The sequence below is a fragment of the Kryptolebias marmoratus genome, linkage group LG20 (assembly GCF_001649575.2).
Source record: "Kryptolebias marmoratus isolate JLee-2015 linkage group LG20, ASM164957v2, whole genome shotgun sequence".
Taxonomy (NCBI): Eukaryota; Metazoa; Chordata; class Actinopteri; order Cyprinodontiformes; family Rivulidae; genus Kryptolebias; species Kryptolebias marmoratus.
Genome location: NC_051449.1, coordinates 14,442,470 through 14,464,460, shown reverse-complemented (window position 1 = coordinate 14,464,460; position 21,991 = coordinate 14,442,470). Strand labels below are relative to the sequence as shown.

General features: G+C 40.7%; 1 protein-coding gene across 2 annotated transcripts in view; it reads right to left on the bottom strand.

The window, feature by feature from the left end:
- The window catches only part of epha4b (eph receptor A4b), a 103,503-nt gene that overhangs the window by 16,502 nt on the left and 65,010 nt on the right, over positions 1-21,991 (bottom strand). For both annotated transcript variants that reach the window (XM_017422251.2, XM_017422252.2), the window contains exons 11-13: positions 13,952-14,019; positions 13,177-13,302; positions 12,804-12,989 (exon numbers count right to left, since the gene is read on the bottom strand). In XM_017422251.2, the coding sequence (XP_017277740.1) occupies positions 12,804-12,989; positions 13,177-13,302; positions 13,952-14,019 (380 nt within the window). The remainder of the gene's footprint in view (positions 1-12,803; positions 12,990-13,176; positions 13,303-13,951; positions 14,020-21,991) is intronic.

Here is a 21,991-nt window from a genome sequence, read left to right as displayed (position 1 = left end):
AAGTCCTGGGGGAGGAGATAAAGACAACACAACTGAGGAGAGAAAAAAAACAAACAGAAGAGAAGGAGTCTGGATGCAGAAAGGTCTTTTGAAAAGTTTTCCAAAAAAAAAAGATGATTTATGTTTTTAAATTAGCCCAAGCAGGTGATTTATTGTTTACTTTGTGACTAAAGCGAAGAGAAGAAAAAAAAGAGTTAGTGAAGGGTAAGTGTCATGAAATGTTTGGTGTTTGAATCTATATTGTAGCTAGAGAAATAATCCAGTATGAATGCTGAGAGACTTTGACAGAAGTTAAAAGTGAGTTACAACAATCAAAACATGTACTAAACTTAGCAAAAGCTAAAGCCAAAACCAGCAAAACAGCAACTGAAAACTAAACATGAAGCAAGTATACTGAAGTAGATTTCAAAGAGCACAAAGTTTTTCAAGGATTTGAGGAGTTTTCCATTTATTTCAATGAAAAAAAAATGTAAATAATGCAAAATATTTCAAAAAGAACAAAAGTTCCAAAACCCAAAGGTTATAGCAGTACTGTCTTGAACAAGCTGAACACTTTGATAAATGAATGAAAAAGTTAACTGAATTTGTTATAATCCCAAACCAAAAAAGTACTGAAGAAACTATAAACAGGAAAACAACAGTCTGAATGCTGACTCAGCATTCACACAAGTCATTAACGAAAGATGAGTGAAAGAAGTGAGGGAATGAAGTGAATGTGGGCAGAGAAAAGTGAAAGTTAAAAAGAAAAAAGCAACATGTAAAAATGATAAGATGGGGAGAAAACTGAAAGATGAATGAGAAATCTGAGGCGGGAGGTTAGGAAGTGATGGGCAAAAAAACAAAAAAAAAAAACAGAAGAGGGGTAAAAAGAAGTGAAATGAGGAAACAAGGAGAGGAACAGAGAAGAGAAGACAGGAGAGGAGGTGGACTGGTGTAGGGGGGGTCACTAGTCTGTCATGGAAAGGCAGGAACAACACCACCAAGGCCTACAGTAAGATTGTAGGTAAAGACAGCAATACATCACCCTAAATGAATTCACTATCTCACTGCAGCAAACACACACACACACACACACACATACCCCATCACACACACAAACAGTCGCCTGGTCTCTAGTGGTGGTGTCTTCTTTGACAGCAACATTAGTCTCAGGGATAAAAGTGAAAGAGAATTGGATTTTCTTCTGCTGGGGGTGAAGACTGCTGGTCACATTTATCTCCACACAGAGTGTGTGTTGTGTGTGGTGTATTGCTCTGTGTGTGTGCGTGTGTGTGTATGCTGGCTTCAGACCATGGTGTGTGGGGACGAATGGGACTATGTTGAGCCGCTGATTTCAGCTAAGCAAAGAGATGGGGAACATTTACGTGCCGCTTTTGCAAATTAAACTGTTGTTGGAACTGAATCTGACAAAAAAAAGGAGTCTTCTTAACATTTTGTTTATATGTGCAAGTTTGTGTGTGTTTAGTTGTGTTTCTGATTATAGACCTTGTAAATGTGAATGTGAGTATGGGTTTCGGTGACGGCCATCCGTGCATGTAAATGTTGCCTTCTATAAAGTAGACAGCCATGAAATGGAAAAAAGGCTCATAAAATACTACCCTGAAAAACCAATTATGTGTGAGTTTGTGAATGGGTTACACGTGTGTGTACTATACATGTTGCTGGTGAAGGAGAATATTGCCTTCAGGTTCAAGGTGTTGGATGCGGTCAAGAGGGAAGCACAATGAAACGCATTTATCCTGTTGTCTCAGCTAAGAGGAGCATGTGAGCCAGGTGTGTATCGACATACACGTTATCCTCCCTCGGCCATTATCCAGCACACAGAACCGTTCCCGCAACTCGAAACGATAACAGAGGTTAGCGATACGAGCGTCCAAACATGCTGTATATTACCTCGTTTTATCTCTTTTGCCTTGTGCCAGGACAAACACATCTACACAGGCAAGTGGAAGACGCAATGAAGCCCTAGTGGCTTCATTACATGCCTTTACCTCTCCAAACACACACACACAGACAGAGCCACTCCAGCACGTCACGGATTTCCCCTTTCGTCAGACATTCAGGCTCGCTCTCCAGTTCCCTCCATGAAACAAATAATTAACTAATCGCATCCATTTACATTTAGTTTCATTTTCATTTTATCTCCTTTAAAAACACCACGGCTGTTTGCAGTGCTAAAACAGAGCACCTCCCAGTGTATGGGGCTTGCAGATGGGGATTTGTTGTCATGCCAGCTGGATTTTGTCATGAAGTGGACCGGGAAAAACCTCTTTTCGCAGCACTTCATTAAACAAAAGATGGAAAATGCTGCATTTGTCAGGATTTTGCTCTGATCCTTTATAAATCACTCGTACGTGTGAATGTGTGTGTAACAGAAACCAGAGCATTCGGCCTGACTGGGAAGTGACATTGTGAGAGGTTGTTTTCGTGTGCGCCCGTGCGACCGTAAATGAAAGTGATAGACTCCGTGTACATCTGGACAATCATATTATGATCTGTGTGTGTGCCAGTGGGCCACATTACTGCGTTATTGAATGAGGCGGCCCAAGGTACAAACGAGAAAATGAAATAACTGCTGTATTGATTAATGTTAAGGGTCTGGACTAAATGATACAAAGCTTTTAACACAGGACAGAGCTCTGTTCTGGGAAGCGCCATGTGAGGTTGAGGGGGTGCAGAGAAACAGACAGACAGAAACTCAATAACCTTATCTTCTCTCCTCTCTTCACCTCTCCTCATGCCCTCCTCTTCGCTCTCTCTCTCTCTCTCTCTCATTTCCTCATGTTTGTCTCTCCTCTTCATCCCGTGCTGCCTCTCATCCACTCTCAAGCTCCATCTTTTCTTGATTCCCCACTCTTGTATCTTATCTCATCCAGCAGTGGCCCTTGTCACGCCTCCATCCCGTCGTCACCTCTTCCTCCATCCTGTTCCCTCTCTGCTCCGTCTCATCTGCACATCTGCACCCGTGCTCGAGACACAAAGACTTTTAAACACTCTGACAGGAAATATTGAAGCGCTCATTGTTCGGAGCACAAAGACGCGCAGTTAAAACTAATCACTAGTTTCTTCAAACAGAAGACGCCTGGAAAACATGGCTTTGCTGGTTTTAATAGCACCTTCGTAGAGCAGACCTTTAATGCGTGCGTGCGTGCGTGTGTCATTTGAGATTGAGTTGTGTAATTGAGGGTTTTCCAAATGAGCTGATTGTTGCAGCGGGCGTAAAAGACATAAAGGACTGATGGATAAAGGGAAGATGAGGAGATGGAGAGGGGGATGGAGGCAGATTGCTGCACTTTTCTGATCTAGTTTTTTTCCTCTCTCCACATTTCCTGCATGCAGTGCTCTAATTAGCATGACAATGGCAACAATCAGGTGACAGACAGCAGAGTAGGCTATTAGAGTTCCACATGGCAGAGGATGAAGGCTTAAGGGGGGGTTTAGGCAGAAAACACCATCCCACCCACATACACACTCGGAAAAATGATTGAAACCGGAAAATTCAGACATCCGAGACGCACACTCGTGCATATAAACATCACAGAACCACAACAACACTACAACCATCAGTAACTACTTGTACAACTGCCCTTCACTTTCACAGCTTGGTTGTATCAGTCCTGGTATTATTGCAGACATACACAAGAAAAAAAAAATCACATTTATTTCATTTCATTTATTGTTAATTTATATCGGGACATAGGTTAAGTATTAACTAATGCAGACATCCATTACATTTATAGCCATGGCTGAGTTGCAATGCACATCCCCAGATGAGCCTTTAGCAACATCAGAATAAACACAGTTTAAAATACAGAATAAAATAAAATAAATAAATAAGATAAATGAACAGCCTAGCAATCCTGAGAAGGTGTTGAGGGTGACTCTCATCTACTACCACAAACTTTTTGCTCAATATCCATAAAATTGACTAAGTTATAGTAGTTTGAGCGTTGGCTAAAGTTGATTAGCTTGAATAAGGGTAACACCAAATTTGAATCAGTTGTAGATGTTCAGCCAAAGATTCTTTTCTGAGAGTGTTAATAAAATCAGTGGTTCAAGAAATTAGAGTTGACCCCAACTTTTAAAACTAAATTTTTAGGCAAAGATGTTCCGCTTCGTATAGACCTTAGATTATGTGTTGGGCATGACTCGTAGCTCCTACCTTACCTAATTTTAGCTGAATATTTGTATAATTGGTGGAGTTATAGACATTTTTGTGTTTCAGAAGATCAGTTGGCAGTGGCAGTCATCCTGAAAGGGACTGACTCCAAATGTTCTAGACGTTCATGAAATAATTTCTTTCTGAGAGCTTCATTTAAATCCGTCCACTGGTTCATGATGCTTATTGAGACGATTATTAAAACAAGTCATGATAAGCAATGTCAAAAGGTTGGTAGTTATTTATAGTCACAAAACTAGTCATATTGAAGAAACTGTGTCAGTCTTAATTCAGAACGATGGCAGTCAGAATTCAATTTCCAGTTCGCAAGTAGGGAATTCCAGATGCCAATCCCTCGTACATGAAAAGACACCTTACAGTTCCCACTGGATGGTTTCCAAGTTACCGAGCCAGTGGATAATTAAGCACCTGAGGACCCTGACCAATTGAGCATTTAAAAATAATTGTAATTTGACAAAATTTTCAAAATTCATTATATGCAGTTCTGTGAGAAGATGTCAGTAATGTGATCTGATGAGTTTTCTGTCCAAAAATCCTCATTTCTTGGTTATTTATCATCCTTAAAGGCTTTATGGTTGTGAATGCTGCTCAGGACCAAGAAGTTATACTGTAACTTAAACAGAAAACATCACAGAGTGCAGAAAACTGTTTGCAGAATGAAAGGGTAAATAGGCTCTAATTAATTTGAACGTATACAATTCTAACATGCTTTTAAGACAAGATATTTTACTTCTGAGACTCGTTTGATAAGTTGACCATTGATATTCAAATTTACATCAGGGACATTTGTCCAAGACTGGGTCCTTGAAGGAAAGCAAAAATTCATTCTACTGTCTACCACAGCACTTTAGCTTTTTCAGCTTTGACGTTGCTTCTACTCCTGCCACTGCAGAAAAGCAATTACTCCGAGTCCCACTTAAACCGATACTACTTCTGCGTCTACTGCTGCTCACACCTACACAAACCAATCCAGCACACCTGAGTCCGGAGCAATCAGGTCAGCCTGTCTGATTAGACTGAGGGCAGTGTGAAAGGACCAGCTGGTGGCGGAGGGGGGAAGCCCTGAAGGAATTATTGACCCATCTCAACTCTCACCCCCTCGCTCGCACATAACACACCCTGGGCTGTGACCTGTGAAATTACTGCNCACACACACACACACACACACATACCCCATCACACACACAAACAGTCGCCTGGTCTCTAGTGGTGGTGTCTTCTTTGACAGCAACATTAGTCTCAGGGATAAAAGTGAAAGAGAATTGGATTTTCTTCTGCTGGGGGTGAAGACTGCTGGTCACATTTATCTCCACACAGAGTGTGTGTTGTGTGTGGTGTATTGCTCTGTGTGTGTGCGTGTGTGTGTATGCTGGCTTCAGACCATGGTGTGTGGGGACGAATGGGACTATGTTGAGCCGCTGATTTCAGCTAAGCAAAGAGATGGGGAACATTTACGTGCCGCTTTTGCAAATTAAACTGTTGTTGGAACTGAATCTGACAAAAAAAAGGAGTCTTCTTAACATTTTGTTTATATGTGCAAGTTTGTGTGTGTTTAGTTGTGTTTCTGATTATAGACCTTGTAAATGTGAATGTGAGTATGGGTTTCGGTGACGGCCATCCGTGCATGTAAATGTTGCCTTCTATAAAGTAGACAGCCATGAAATGGAAAAAAGGCTCATAAAATACTACCCTGAAAAACCAATTATGTGTGAGTTTGTGAATGGGTTACACGTGTGTGTACTATACATGTTGCTGGTGAAGGAGAATATTGCCTTCAGGTTCAAGGTGTTGGATGCGGTCAAGAGGGAAGCACAATGAAACGCATTTATCCTGTTGTCTCAGCTAAGAGGAGCATGTGAGCCAGGTGTGTATCGACATACACGTTATCCTCCCTCGGCCATTATCCAGCACACAGAACCGTTCCCGCAACTCGAAACGATAACAGAGGTTAGCGATACGAGCGTCCAAACATGCTGTATATTACCTCGTTTTATCTCTTTTGCCTTGTGCCAGGACAAACACATCTACACAGGCAAGTGGAAGACGCAATGAAGCCCTAGTGGCTTCATTACATGCCTTTACCTCTCCAAACACACACACACAGACAGAGCCACTCCAGCACGTCACGGATTTCCCCTTTCGTCAGACATTCAGGCTCGCTCTCCAGTTCCCTCCATGAAACAAATAATTAACTAATCGCATCCATTTACATTTAGTTTCATTTTCATTTTATCTCCTTTAAAAACACCACGGCTGTTTGCAGTGCTAAAACAGAGCACCTCCCAGTGTATGGGGCTTGCAGATGGGGATTTGTTGTCATGCCAGCTGGATTTTGTCATGAAGTGGACCGGGAAAAACCTCTTTTCGCAGCACTTCATTAAACAAAAGATGGAAAATGCTGCATTTGTCAGGATTTTGCTCTGATCCTTTATAAATCACTCGTACGTGTGAATGTGTGTGTAACAGAAACCAGAGCATTCGGCCTGACTGGGAAGTGACATTGTGAGAGGTTGTTTTCGTGTGCGCCCGTGCGACCGTAAATGAAAGTGATAGACTCCGTGTACATCTGGACAATCATATTATGATCTGTGTGTGTGCCAGTGGGCCACATTACTGCGTTATTGAATGAGGCGGCCCAAGGTACAAACGAGAAAATGAAATAACTGCTGTATTGATTAATGTTAAGGGTCTGGACTAAATGATACAAAGCTTTTAACACAGGACAGAGCTCTGTTCTGGGAAGCGCCATGTGAGGTTGAGGGGGTGCAGAGAAACAGACAGACAGAAACTCAATAACCTTATCTTCTCTCCTCTCTTCACCTCTCCTCATGCCCTCCTCTTCGCTCTCTCTCTCTCTCTCTCTCATTTCCTCATGTTTGTCTCTCCTCTTCATCCCGTGCTGCCTCTCATCCACTCTCAAGCTCCATCTTTTCTTGATTCCCCACTCTTGTATCTTATCTCATCCAGCAGTGGCCCTTGTCACGCCTCCATCCCGTCGTCACCTCTTCCTCCATCCTGTTCCCTCTCTGCTCCGTCTCATCTGCACATCTGCACCCGTGCTCGAGACACAAAGACTTTTAAACACTCTGACAGGAAATATTGAAGCGCTCATTGTTCGGAGCACAAAGACGCGCAGTTAAAACTAATCACTAGTTTCTTCAAACAGAAGACGCCTGGAAAACATGGCTTTGCTGGTTTTAATAGCACCTTCGTAGAGCAGACCTTTAATGCGTGCGTGCGTGCGTGTGTCATTTGAGATTGAGTTGTGTAATTGAGGGTTTTCCAAATGAGCTGATTGTTGCAGCGGGCGTAAAAGACATAAAGGACTGATGGATAAAGGGAAGATGAGGAGATGGAGAGGGGGATGGAGGCAGATTGCTGCACTTTTCTGATCTAGTTTTTTTCCTCTCTCCACATTTCCTGCATGCAGTGCTCTAATTAGCATGACAATGGCAACAATCAGGTGACAGACAGCAGAGTAGGCTATTAGAGTTCCACATGGCAGAGGATGAAGGCTTAAGGGGGGGTTTAGGCAGAAAACACCATCCCACCCACATACACACTCGGAAAAATGATTGAAACCGGAAAATTCAGACATCCGAGACGCACACTCGTGCATATAAACATCACAGAACCACAACAACACTACAACCATCAGTAACTACTTGTACAACTGCCCTTCACTTTCACAGCTTGGTTGTATCAGTCCTGGTATTATTGCAGACATACACAAGAAAAAAAAAATCACATTTATTTCATTTCATTTATTGTTAATTTATATCGGGACATAGGTTAAGTATTAACTAATGCAGACATCCATTACATTTATAGCCATGGCTGAGTTGCAATGCACATCCCCAGATGAGCCTTTAGCAACATCAGAATAAACACAGTTTAAAATACAGAATAAAATAAAATAAATAAATAAGATAAATGAACAGCCTAGCAATCCTGAGAAGGTGTTGAGGGTGACTCTCATCTACTACCACAAACTTTTTGCTCAATATCCATAAAATTGACTAAGTTATAGTAGTTTGAGCGTTGGCTAAAGTTGATTAGCTTGAATAAGGGTAACACCAAATTTGAATCAGTTGTAGATGTTCAGCCAAAGATTCTTTTCTGAGAGTGTTAATAAAATCAGTGGTTCAAGAAATTAGAGTTGACCCCAACTTTTAAAACTAAATTTTTAGGCAAAGATGTTCCGCTTCGTATAGACCTTAGATTATGTGTTGGGCATGACTCGTAGCTCCTACCTTACCTAATTTTAGCTGAATATTTGTATAATTGGTGGAGTTATAGACATTTTTGTGTTTCAGAAGATCAGTTGGCAGTGGCAGTCATCCTGAAAGGGACTGACTCCAAATGTTCTAGACGTTCATGAAATAATTTCTTTCTGAGAGCTTCATTTAAATCCGTCCACTGGTTCATGATGCTTATTGAGACGATTATTAAAACAAGTCATGATAAGCAATGTCAAAAGGTTGGTAGTTATTTATAGTCACAAAACTAGTCATATTGAAGAAACTGTGTCAGTCTTAATTCAGAACGATGGCAGTCAGAATTCAATTTCCAGTTCGCAAGTAGGGAATTCCAGATGCCAATCCCTCGTACATGAAAAGACACCTTACAGTTCCCACTGGATGGTTTCCAAGTTACCGAGCCAGTGGATAATTAAGCACCTGAGGACCCTGACCAATTGAGCATTTAAAAATAATTGTAATTTGACAAAATTTTCAAAATTCATTATATGCAGTTCTGTGAGAAGATGTCAGTAATGTGATCTGATGAGTTTTCTGTCCAAAAATCCTCATTTCTTGGTTATTTATCATCCTTAAAGGCTTTATGGTTGTGAATGCTGCTCAGGACCAAGAAGTTATACTGTAACTTAAACAGAAAACATCACAGAGTGCAGAAAACTGTTTGCAGAATGAAAGGGTAAATAGGCTCTAATTAATTTGAACGTATACAATTCTAACATGCTTTTAAGACAAGATATTTTACTTCTGAGACTCGTTTGATAAGTTGACCATTGATATTCAAATTTACATCAGGGACATTTGTCCAAGACTGGGTCCTTGAAGGAAAGCAAAAATTCATTCTACTGTCTACCACAGCACTTTAGCTTTTTCAGCTTTGACGTTGCTTCTACTCCTGCCACTGCAGAAAAGCAATTACTCCGAGTCCCACTTAAACCGATACTACTTCTGCGTCTACTGCTGCTCACACCTACACAAACCAATCCAGCACACCTGAGTCCGGAGCAATCAGGTCAGCCTGTCTGATTAGACTGAGGGCAGTGTGAAAGGACCAGCTGGTGGGGGGGGGGGGAAGCCCTGAAGGAATTATTGACCCATCTCAACTCTCACCCCCTCGCTCGCACATAACACACCCTGGGCTGTGACCTGTGAAATTACTGCTCTGCTAGTGAGATTTGTTTCTGCAGGGCTTTATCAGCTCTTCAATGTGCCGTGAAGGCAGGTGAGAAGAGAGACAAAGAGATGCTTATAGAAGAGGACAAGCACTCGGTACATATCTATAACACTGCATCCACAAAAAGAATTATTATACTGAATGAACACAACAGAGGGAAGGTTTCTTAATTAGGCTGAAAGAAATTGCTTGCCAGGTCATTTTTTTGTTTCAGTTATTTAGCTGTTTCCAATGTCAACCGTGTCATTTCTCTGTCAGAAAATTCCAACTACTTCTTACTAATTATTGGACTTATTTACGAATCAAAATTGAGACTTTTTCAAAAGACAGTGTCATAATTACACGTCTACGTGTTTGCATGTCTCTCACACATCCTCAGGAAAAGAAAGAAAAGAGAGTGAAACAATAGGAAGAATTTAATAAGAAATGAAGTGGGGTGTCATTCATAACACAGACTGCTGAATATTTATGAAGGTAAAATAACACCCAATTAACTTTCCCTAATTATTAATATTCATGATAGTTGCATCTCTGCCTTTGCTCTTTTGTTGTTTAGTCTAGGCGCTGCAGAGCACTTCTGTGCGACGAACCAAAGATCTGAGTGTGCGGCAGCCGGGAGGATGATGAGGGCAAAAGCTTCATTTGTCTGCCTGCTCGTTCAAAAGTCAGTCACTCTGCACCGCCTCCATCCTTCCCGTTTTTGTTTTGTGCGTAGATCGCTCACAAATATCTGCATAACAAGATGTCGGATCAGAAGAATGACAGAGAGGTGTCGCCGAGTCGCAGGAGAAGTGTGTGTGTGGTGGTGGGGGGGAAGAAACATGAGACTACATCCTCATTAACATAATAAGACTGGGTGTGTTCACACAAGTACTACTTATTATAGTTGACACCTTTTCTGGGCTTGCTGTCTGCGAGCTGGAGTTTTACACAAGTCATAAGGGTTACTTTTTATGAGACACTGAATTACTGGCAGCAAAGTTAAAGTAAAAATCATTTTTACACCTCTTGACAGATTTTTTTTATAAACACATCTTGGGTTTAGATCTCAAACATAAAAGTATCACTTTGTAAGAAGCATGTAGCTACTTGGTTCTGCCTCCAGTTTAAATGCAAAGTTTGTCGAGGGCCACTGAATAAATGTGAGGGGTCACAAGGAGTACTTACAAACAGCATTTGATGTTATTGGACTATTAATCTGAAAAATCTTGGAGGTACTGGACTGACTAAACATTTACACAACCTCAGAGCACACAGTATAAAGCTGAGCTAAAGCCTCACAGCAAGAGTGTCACAGCTTTAACTCTTGGCTGGGGTGTGGAGTTTCTGTGGGTTTTCTCCAAGTTTTCTCCCACAGCCGAAAAACATGTGCTTTAGATTAATTGGATATTCTATATTACCCTTAGGTGTGACTGTGTGTGTGTGTGTCTGTGTGGGTGCATGTCTTGTGTCTGTGTGTCGACCCTGTGATAGACTGGTGACCTGTCCAGGGTTTACCCCCACCTCCTGCCTGGTGACTGCTGGAGACAGGCACCGACTCTCTGAACATGATTAAACAGGCACAGAAAATGAATGGAGGGAAAGTCCCGGGTCTTTAGGATATATTATATAAAGAATGTGGCCACACCTGACCATCACACCAACTGTATGGAGTTGATCCTCCTTTTGCAGCTATAACCAGTCATTCTGTAGCAGGTCAAACATGGATGTTAGATGAGAAGGTCTGGCTCCTAATCTCCATTCCAGTTCATCCCGAAGATACTCAGTGAGGTTGAGGTCAGAACTCCATGCAGGCCCGTCAGGGTTTTCCATACTGAACTCATCAAACTATTTTATAGTCCTTGTTTTGTGCATTGGGGTACAATCATGCAGGAATACAAAAGGGCCTATCCCAAAGTGTTGCAACAAAGTTGGAAGCATAACACTGTCCACAATGTCTTGGTATGCTGAACAACTAAGACTGCCCACCACTGGAGAAAAAGGAGTCAACCCTGACTGAAACACCTGATTTAAACAATTCACAGGTACGGGCAAAAATCTGAGAAACCACGTGTAGAATGTTTTTTTTTTTAATTAGTTGTGTTTTAAAGTCAAATACAACACAAAACTAAAACTGTGTATTCACTGAAATGGAGTATGAAGTGTGAAGCGTAATGAAATGTTTGTTCTTGTGAAATGAAGTGGAAGTAAAGGCTACTTAATGGAAATATGCAAATGAAGCACTGGTCCTTCAAAGTTCTCCTTAAGTCCAAATTTAAGTCAATGTTCTTAGTTACTCTCCACTGCTGGACACAGTTTAAAAGGGCTATCTTTTTTTAATTTTACAGACACACTTTTTGAGCTGTCCTTCATGATAGTGCTGCAAGCAGGAAGGTGATGAGAGTCATGACATAAACAGAGTGATGATAACAGTGTATAGTTTACCAATATCTGCAGCTCATAATCACATGAATACTTGACTTATGCTATAAATGTGTATTATATACATTGCACATTTAAGAAATATTATAGTGCCACTTTTCAGAAAGCTTGTTTTGTTGCTTTCTTCTAATTCTGTAAAATAAAGAGCCTTGGGGTTTTGAGCTGGAGTCTTGTGTTAACCAATGATATGATCACCAAAAACTGTAGCCAGCTTAGCGTGTCCATACCCTGACACTGAAGGGGAATGACAAAGAGTAAGAAATAAAATGATATGGTGGAAAGCAGAGACTGGAATCGAAGGAGACACTGAGCAAAAAAGAGGGAGAAACAGCGAGTGACTGAATGAGAAGATTAGATGGACTCTGACTGTGGGAGAAAGCAGGAGCGTGAGATGGGGATATGAAAGCAGGATGGATGGAGAGAGCAGCGATAACAAATCAGCTATCTTGTTGAACCAGGCCTGTGTCTGTCTCACCTGCATCAGCCACACACGCTCGCTCTAATTGCCCAAACACAATCATGTGAAGTAAACAAGTGGCCGTTTAAGAGGTGGACAGTTGCATCACGTGCGTCACCGCTGTGTTACCATGGTAATGGAGCTTTTATCTGATCCAGGGTCAGCTTTTATTTACATCAACGCCATCTCTACTGTGTTTCAAACAGGTATGTGAGAGACAGACACTCACCCACCACCACACACACACACACATGCAAAAAGGAAGAAGGGAGTGATTCAACAAGCACTGTTTCATCACAGTTCGTGTTTACTCACATTTTGTGACGACACCCTCCAGCCTGATGATGTTAGGGTGGTCGAACTGTCCCATGATGGAGGCCTCGGATAAGAAGTCCCTCCTCTGTTTGTCCGAGTATCCCGCCTTCAGACTCTTGATGGCCACGTAGATCTCCCTCTTCCCCTGAACACGCAGCCGACCGCTGCACACCTCCCCAAACTCTCCTACACACACAAAGGCATGGTAAAAATCAAAAGAGTTTGTAAGGGAAATTAATATTTTTTTTAGACACAGATTTACAGATTTCCAAAAATGGGGGTGGAAGCTTGGCTATTATTAGAGTGGTCTTTAAGCATTAATAACATTTAACACATGTCTGAGTAATTCTCTGTTCTTTAACTGCCAACTTACCCGCTCCAATGACTCTCTCTATGCGAATGTTGGAAGCATCGATCTCTTTGGCAAAGTCTCGGACTGCTTGGTTAGGGTCTTCGTAGGTGTGAGGATGGATGTAAGTTCTGCTGCCTGGAAGCTTCACTGCATGAGTGAGAACATGTAGAAATGGTCAAGGAATCTCAATAATTTACTACAAACCCAAAATAAACTGGACGAAAATCATCACAAGTTGGGTGTATGACAAAGTCTCCTCAATATGCGGTTGTATTAATAAAACCTGTGGGAAATGCGTTGCTTCTAATAGAAAATTCTGTTTTTGTTACATTCAGGACTAAATATGAGTTTCAATGTAGGTGCTCCCTTTGAGTGACAACAAATAATTACAGAATGATACACTTTGTTAGCAATGGTGTTAAAATGAGTCATATTTCTAACAGGAACCCATAAGGAGCTTTACTTTGCCAAAAAAACCCACTTATATAATACCCTGACAAACAAAGAGCTTTTCTTTTTAGCTCAAAATTCTGCAAATACAAAGTCTTGCAGTAGGCTCTCTTATGCAGGTATGATAACCCCAAGTTATGCAAACAGAGGAAGCCTTGTTTTATGTAAATAAACACTTTCATAGCGTGTTTTATTGTGTTGTCACACTGGTGTATTCCTCCCTGAGTCTGTTGTTTGCAGCTCTACAGACACGCAGTAAAGTGATTCATCACAGGTGGATGGAAGTTAACAACCGATAAGGTTTCCACTTATGTCTGTGAGCGTGTGCAGACATTTGTGTCTTTACCTCGGCCATGTTGGAATTGCATCTTCTCTTCATCAGGGTCCTGCTTGGCTTTGATGTATCCACAGTGTCTGAAAAAGAATTGGATTTTGGTGCTGTAAAGTACTGCCAGTGAAATTATACGTATATTAATGACACTTCTTCAGAGGCTAACATATTGAATGCCAGTGTGAGGCATAAGCAGAAGTTCAAATGACTTTATTCCTGGAGCATGCATGAGGAATCGGATACATTTGCAACATAAATCTACTCCAGTAATAACTACCAATCAGTGCAGTGTCAATACCCGTGTCTATGAAACAACTAGGTGCCATATTTTGGCAAGCTTTTCAGTTTCAGAACCACATATTTGTCAAATGGTGGCTGTGTACATGTGGTAAAAATCTCAAAGTAGAAAACATGTATGCACTAGATTTAGGCACTGGCTAACTTTCATTTGTAGTCCCCAATGATAGGCAAAGCTACAGTTTACATAAAATGGAGATAAAAAATTAAATCATCAAACAAAAATACAGAGATAAAGAAATAAAACACATTCAGTTCAATTCACAATCAACAAACATAAAAACAACCAGAATTCTGTCACCAAAAAGTTGTTTTTTGGTGAATGGATTCCTGGAACTAAATTCAAATACTGTAACATGACCTAAATCCACTGGGAAGGCTGTTCTACTCCTTAATAACCCTAAATTAAACTTTTTTTAGATACTCTACACTATGCAGCCAACCTGGAGGATTTGTTATCTGAGCTGAACAAAGTGGTACAAATCATTTAGTGGTTGAGGTGTAATATTATGCACTAATTTAAAGACAAGCCAGACATCTGAGTAGATGATTAAATGACTGAAACTCAACATTTGATAGTTAGTGACAATATTATGTTTGGTGATAGTTAAGTAATTATAAAGCTTTTAAAGCCTGTGTATGAAGTGATCTGACTGGCTTTAAGGCTGTCCGGGATGCTTGAGACCAACAGGACATGTGATATTAGAGCCGAGAAAATACCATCACATTCAAACGCACCATAGATGCTTCCTCAGTAAGTGAATTGTGTGAACGTAGCTATATAGTATTTCAGCGTATTAATCATCTTGATGTGCTGTTTGAACTTGCTTTTTGTTTCACTTCCTGCACATTGTTGACTTTTTGACCCTTTGCACAAATAGTGGGAAAAGCCCTTTGGCTGTGCTTCTGTCTTAAATATATTATGACAGACTTTTAAGCATTCAAAGCAAGCCAAACTGAAATTTTGGGTCTAATGTGAAAAATCTATGAACTACTTGTTTAGTATTGTTTCTGTGTGTATATTGCATAAATGACTGTCATCTGCACATATAAAAAAAATTCAACTTCATCATAGCAGCAGCCTAAAAATTGAGGCATTTGACAAGGCCAATTAATAAAGAAAAGAAATCTACATACGTCAGTTAATTTATTTCTTCTTTGAGGTGTTTTGCCTGATATTTTGTTAGAAACTGAGTTTCATGGTCCTCAAAGACAAACATGATTTACAAGATAATCAGCCCAGCAACAGTTCTTCTGTTTGAATCACTGCACCAATCAGTTTTGAATCAAGAAAACTTCACAGATAAGAAGCAAAATGTTTTCAAGAATAAATAAAAGAAAGTCCAGCTGTCTTTGATTCATATTGTTGAGATTGCCATGCTCTGAATGACTGAAAATCTACTCCAGCATAAACACACACATCTGTGTTTTAACCCCCCCAGTATACTTGCACACACCCCATGGCTAGGGTCAGACCAGGGATCGATACAAAACATTGACAAATTGATTATCTAAATCCTGCAGTGCAGCTGTGAGGAAGTGTTCAACCTATTTTGTTTTACAGACCTCACAGGGGTGATTTATTATGGTGTGAGTGTGTGTGTGTGTGTGTGTGTGTGTGGGTGATGTATCTGATGATGTATGTCTTCAACTTTGTAGCGTTTCTGCCTCAAAACAGCATTTAAGATTCCCAATTTTCTATAAAACTGCCTCTGACATTGACTGATCTGCCTAAAAATCTGTAGAAAACATAAAAAAACATAGAAAGCATAAACTATAAAACCTGTGTCACATAATGGTTCATCCTATCTTTGAAGCAAAAAACAAACTGTATAATTCCAAATATGGTGGAGGAGAAATGGATTTGTCTGTTCACCCTTTCTGTTTGTTTGTCGGATGACCCTTTGTTCAGAAATTAAATTTAATTCTTTTTATATATATATATATATATTTGAAGCAGCAGAGGACTAGCTAAGGTCACCAGTCAGCATGTCTGTCCATCAAGATGATAAATTGATTTAGGCCATCAGTAACTGGGAATCTGAAGTACATGTGGTGCTTGATTTAGGAAAGCAGTGGAGAGGAGGACAGAAGTGAAACAGAGACTGGAAGGAACAGCGAACAAAAATTTGATAAAGAAAAGGAGCAGAGAAATTCGATAAGGACAAAAACAGAATAAAAAAGCAAAGACGGGGCAATCCGTGATGACTAAAAATGAGACTGAGCAACAGAAATGAGGGAAAGGTGCTTTCACCGAGTTCTGTAAATCCCAGTCATTTGGTGCTTAATCCTTCTGTTGATTTTACACAGCTGAATGCATGCTACTACCCAGACATCAATAGGCTGTCTGGGGAATACTCAAACACACACAGGCACATGTGCATTATGGCAAAGACTGGTTGTTAGTATCTGAGGATAAAGAGGAGGGGTCCTAATGTTTATTAGAGTGGGGGGGGGGGTTGGGTCCCAACTGGTTATCAGCTGGGCTCAAGCTCGTCGAACACCAAGGGGCTATCATTACCCCCTTGACTCACACTCACATATACTCAGCGCTCTGGGGCATGTGTTTAAAACATATGGGGAACGAGCTGCACCTCTGCTCCAACTGTGAGAATCCCTTTGGGATACACACACATGCGCGCACACACACACACACACAGACATATATATATATAGGCTCTGAAAACCCCCCGTCTGAAACACCCCCACCCTTCCATCACTGCTGGATGTGTTTCAGTGTGTCTCAATGAGTGCACGGCTGCATATGTTTGTGTGCCTGATGGGAAATGAACACATTTCCATAGTAATTACAGAGCAACTCATTCCTCCTCTCCAGTTAGAAGTGTCATGACTCATTAGCGCTGCAGTCTTAAACATGGCGCAAAATCTGACACGGCCGCGGTTTTTGTTTCCCCCCCGACAGCTGGGTCTGGGTGTACGTGCGTTCGAAACAGATATTTAATACCTTCAACTGAATGCAGCTGACCTCTGGTTCATCTGTTAAAGACACTGGAATTGGACTCAGGAGGACAATGTGGAGACCATTTTGTGACAAAATGGGTCTTTATTTTCTTATTTTTATTCCTGACTTGTCACAAAAGTGCACGCTGCATACCAGTAACAGAAAAAAAAAACCTCTACAGCTGAAACAGTATACTTTCTCATTTGCATTTATTCCAGATTTGGAAAAAAAAAACTTTTTCAGAAAAATACATTCATAGTAACTTTTGAATGTCTATGAACTGTTCAGTGCCAGTGAAAATTTCCTAAATACATTATTTAATGTAACATAATGAGATTTAAGACATAATTTTTTACTAAAACGCTTGCTTTATGCTAATAAGAGATTTCATTTTTATTTATTTAAAAATGTCAGTACTGACCTTTTCTGATTATTCAAGAAACATTTTCTGCTACAAAAAAACAACTGTTTTATTATTGTAAACCTTTCCCTCTCAGCTTGCTTCTCCATTATTCCTCCCCCTTCCCCAAGTATTAAAGGTACATCAGCCAATTGTAACACTAGTTTACAATTTAAATTTTCTTCCTTTTTTGCATTGGGATGTACACATAATGAACATTAAAATGTAACAGCTTGGTTGACATAAAAATAAAGGCAATATTGTGAGATCTCATGATTTGTTAGCGCTTAGAGTATGTGTCGGGGATGACTCACAGCTACTAACACTATATAGGATTGAACACACAAACACAAGCGAAAACATGATCACCCATCTTTTCCTCATGGCAGTGGGCAATAAAAATGGCTCATGAAAAAGTTGATCAATTAAAATTTTTTACCACTAAATCAGTTTGTCATAACCTAAATAAATTCCTTCTGATTACTGTTCTTTGTAAATATTTCCAAAAGTGAACAGACAATAGTATTTGTGTATTTTTGTCTAATAAGTATCTTCTTCTATTCATTTTGAGCCAGTTCACAAACCAGTGAATATCACGGCAGCTATGCACACTCTGTGCTGTATGTTGTTTACCTAAAATGATAAAACCATGATTGGGCTCATTTACAAAATTTGGACGAACATCTGCCAGAGGAGCCTGCATCATCAGCACACATGGACTCTCGAGATGCAACAGGAAAGAGTCACTCAGCACAAACGGCTTCTTTCCCCTGCTGTGTACTGCAGAGTGACATGAACACTACCAGCCACTGCGGGACAAATTATTGCTCCACTTAGCTGTCATCCATTCACGATATATGCTGTGGGCTCGTATAGTAAATACACTTATCCTACATGTTCAGCTGTACATCCACACTGATTTAAAGTACGCACTCTTGCACCAATCAAGCAAAAACACACACCCGTTAATGGACTGCTCACAGCCCACCTTCCTCTCTGCCTCTCTGTTCCACTTCAGCGAGGACAACAGGCTATCCCTTTCCTCCAAAGCCACACACTCCACATTTGCATATCAATTTACTTTTTAATATAATACTCTGTCACTCGAGACCCATTTGTCATTCCACTAGCAAGGCCCCCATCTATATATTATTGTCATTGTAGCCCCATCTCCATTCTCCTTGCTTCACTTCGGCTTCGCTGCTCTTTTTAATTTTTCCCTTTAAGTAAAAATAGTCCCCTGTCAAAGAACACACATGCGCTCTTTTTTTTCTCTTAGCAATCTGTTTATTCTCTCTGAACAAGCCCTGTCTTCTGCCCTTTATGGGTTTGTGCAGCCCCCCCACCCCCACTTTTTTTTTGTTAAACAGAGTGGACAAGAGTAGCTGGAGAAAAGGGCGAGAGAGAGAAGAGAGAGAGAGAGAAGGAGATGGAAACAGAGAGTGATGACAGGCAAGAATGCACAATAGGGGGTTCGAGGCTGCATACCAACTAACAAGCAATCAGATGGAGGGAAAGAGGCGGGGAGGCAGCTATAGGAGTAGAAACTCCATGGGTAACATAAGGGATGCAGACAGAAAGAGAGGTGAGGCAGTGTTTGTGCTGCGACAACAGGAGCTGAAAGTTCAGCCCAAGAGGAAAAAAAGAAAAGACTAAGTACACAAGGGAAAATAGCCGAGCAGAAAAAAACAAAGGGTAGAAGTTAAATCTTGATAATAGGGAAGCGTGAAACAAAGAGGGATGTACATGTCAGATTCAGGCTGTGTGCACTGAGAATTAACAAGGACAGAGGGCAAGTACAACCTAATCATACATAAGTCACCCCTGAAGAGAAGAAAAAGTGTCAGACAACCGTGCGGCTATAAAACACGTTCGAATGACCGAGGAAGAATAAATAGCCTCTGCGTCTACTACCGCAGGCCCAGACAAACCCACAATGCAACAGGAAATTGGAGAAGGTGAAACCAGTCAGCGAGGCAGCATTAAAAATTACACCTTCATTAACTCCACCTCATAAACTGCAGCATTCACTCAATGTTCCGAGCCACTTACGCCCGCTGAGATAACAGGAAGCTGCTGGATCCCGTCCCAGCATACACTACCCAGAAATCAAGGAAACACGTCGGGCAGCTGGCCAGTCCATCATAAGACGAGCAGCAGGTTTATTCAAAAAGACAACTGAGGGTATTCACTGCACTTGACACGAGGAAGAAACCACAGCCCTCTGAGGTCAACCACATGAGCATGAGATGAATACCGACGGTCTGAGAGCCTCTCAGTCCGGTGACCGCTCCATAAATGTGAGGCATTAAAGGAGGAGCTCAGATCTTGTAAAGTGAGGTTCTGTGGAAAGGCTACGAACAATAAATAGCTCACCTGTTGCAGATAGCTCTATGAACGGCCTTAAAGACTAGTCTGAGCGAGGCTAAAGCCAAGCAGATAGCTGCTGTCTTAAAATTCTAATCGCCAACATTTCACAAGGATTCATACAGACGCTGTTTTCTAAACCTTTACAAGCAACACATTTAAATTTGATGCATTTTATATTGAGTTTTTGAAATTACTGTTACTGCTTAGGCTAAGAAAGCCCAAACACTAAGAGTGATGTCAGCTGATGTTGTTTGTAGCTTTTTATTTACTGGTCTGTTCGCCTCGGGCTCTGCTCCTGTTTTCATTCCCCCTCAGTCTGACTCCAGGCTAATGTTGAAGAGGCTTTCACTGACTTGTAAACTCCTCTGTTTATAAAAAAAACAAGGACGCAGTGATTCTGCTGTCATTTTGCCCTGTTAGAACTTATAAACTTTGAGATATAGAGCAAGATGACGTGTATTTTATGTGGAGTTTTTTTAAGGATGCCACAGTATGCACTTTATTAAATTACGTCCAAATGATAATTAAATCAAACTTCACAAAAAGAAACCCAAAAGAGGAAGCATATTTCAAGGCACAAGGCACAGAAGGACTGCATAAACACAAGATGGAAGAGACAATAGGAGAAAAAAGGACAAAAACGAAAGATGGTAATAGAAAAGATGGAATGGTAAAACAAAAGCCAACAAACAACAAAACAAAAAACGTGGAGATCAAACTAAGAGAAACTGGCAGGACCGAATGAAAAACTTGATTATGCACGTTAGGCAGAGAACGGCTGAAGGAAAGAGAGTGAGGTAAATATGGATGATGGAGTAACCTTGAAACAAAGGAGAGACAAAAAAAGCAGACTTTGAAAAAGTAAAAGGAAAGGTCTAAAGATGACCAGAGTTATGAGTAAAAGGTGATATTTCCTTCCCTTCCCTTCCCTTTCCTTTCCTTTCATCTTCTTTTTTCCTCCGCTCTTGCCTCCTCCTCCCCTTTCCTTTCCTTCCCACTTGTCACCTCTAATCGTCTCTTTTCTCCTCTTTCATTTCCTGTCCCTCCACATTATTTTCCCACCGCTAATCAGAATGACTAGAAAAATGAAATCAGTAAATCATTAGTCACCCCTCTAGCATGACACAATGAAATGACACATCTATCCTAGTTTTCTCCATCAGTCCCACCTCACACACACACACACGCAGACACACACACACACACACACACACACCCCGCTGTGATGGGTATCTGCTCTCATCATTACTCATGATAATGGTGATTCCATTTAATATCAAGCCATTAAATAAAAATAATTACAAGGAATGAAATCAATGGATTAAATTCACTCTCATTATTTCACAGCAACATTAAGCCTCCTTCATCACCTGAAAAATAAAATGCATTCACTGCTCGGCTCCTAATAAATAGTCAGGTTTATCCAGTCCGATTTTGGGTAGCGAAGGGAACGAAAAGCATTTAAAAGTCAGGGCGATGTAAGCGAGCGTCTGGGATCGGAAGTGAGTTCTTCTCCTGGCCCTCTCCATCTCCATCTTGGCACCGGTTCAGCACTCTCTGACCACAGTGTAAAAAGATTTACTCAGCTCAGGCTAATTATTAGGAAGGGGAAATGATTAGCTGAAGAGTTATGACTAATAAATCTGTCCATGTTTCATTAACACCCTGTTTGGAAACATTTTATTTCAGAGCCTCTCATTAAAGAGAGTGGTAGAGGAAAGAAAAGGGGAAAAAAGGGTGGGGGTGGGGGGGTTGTGTTGTGGTAATTGGTGTAAAGTAGCAGAATTTTTAACAACCTGGTGAAAGGTCAAAAGCAAAAGGACAGAAGAGAGGAGAGACAACATGTCATCTGCATCATTAACTGAAGTGTATCTTTACAGGTGCTGGTCATAAAATTAGAATATCATGAAAAAGTAGATTGATTTCAGTAATTCCATTTAAAAAGTGAAACTTGTATATTATATTCATACATTACATACAAACTCATATATTTCAAATGTTTATTTCGTTTAATTTTGATGATTAC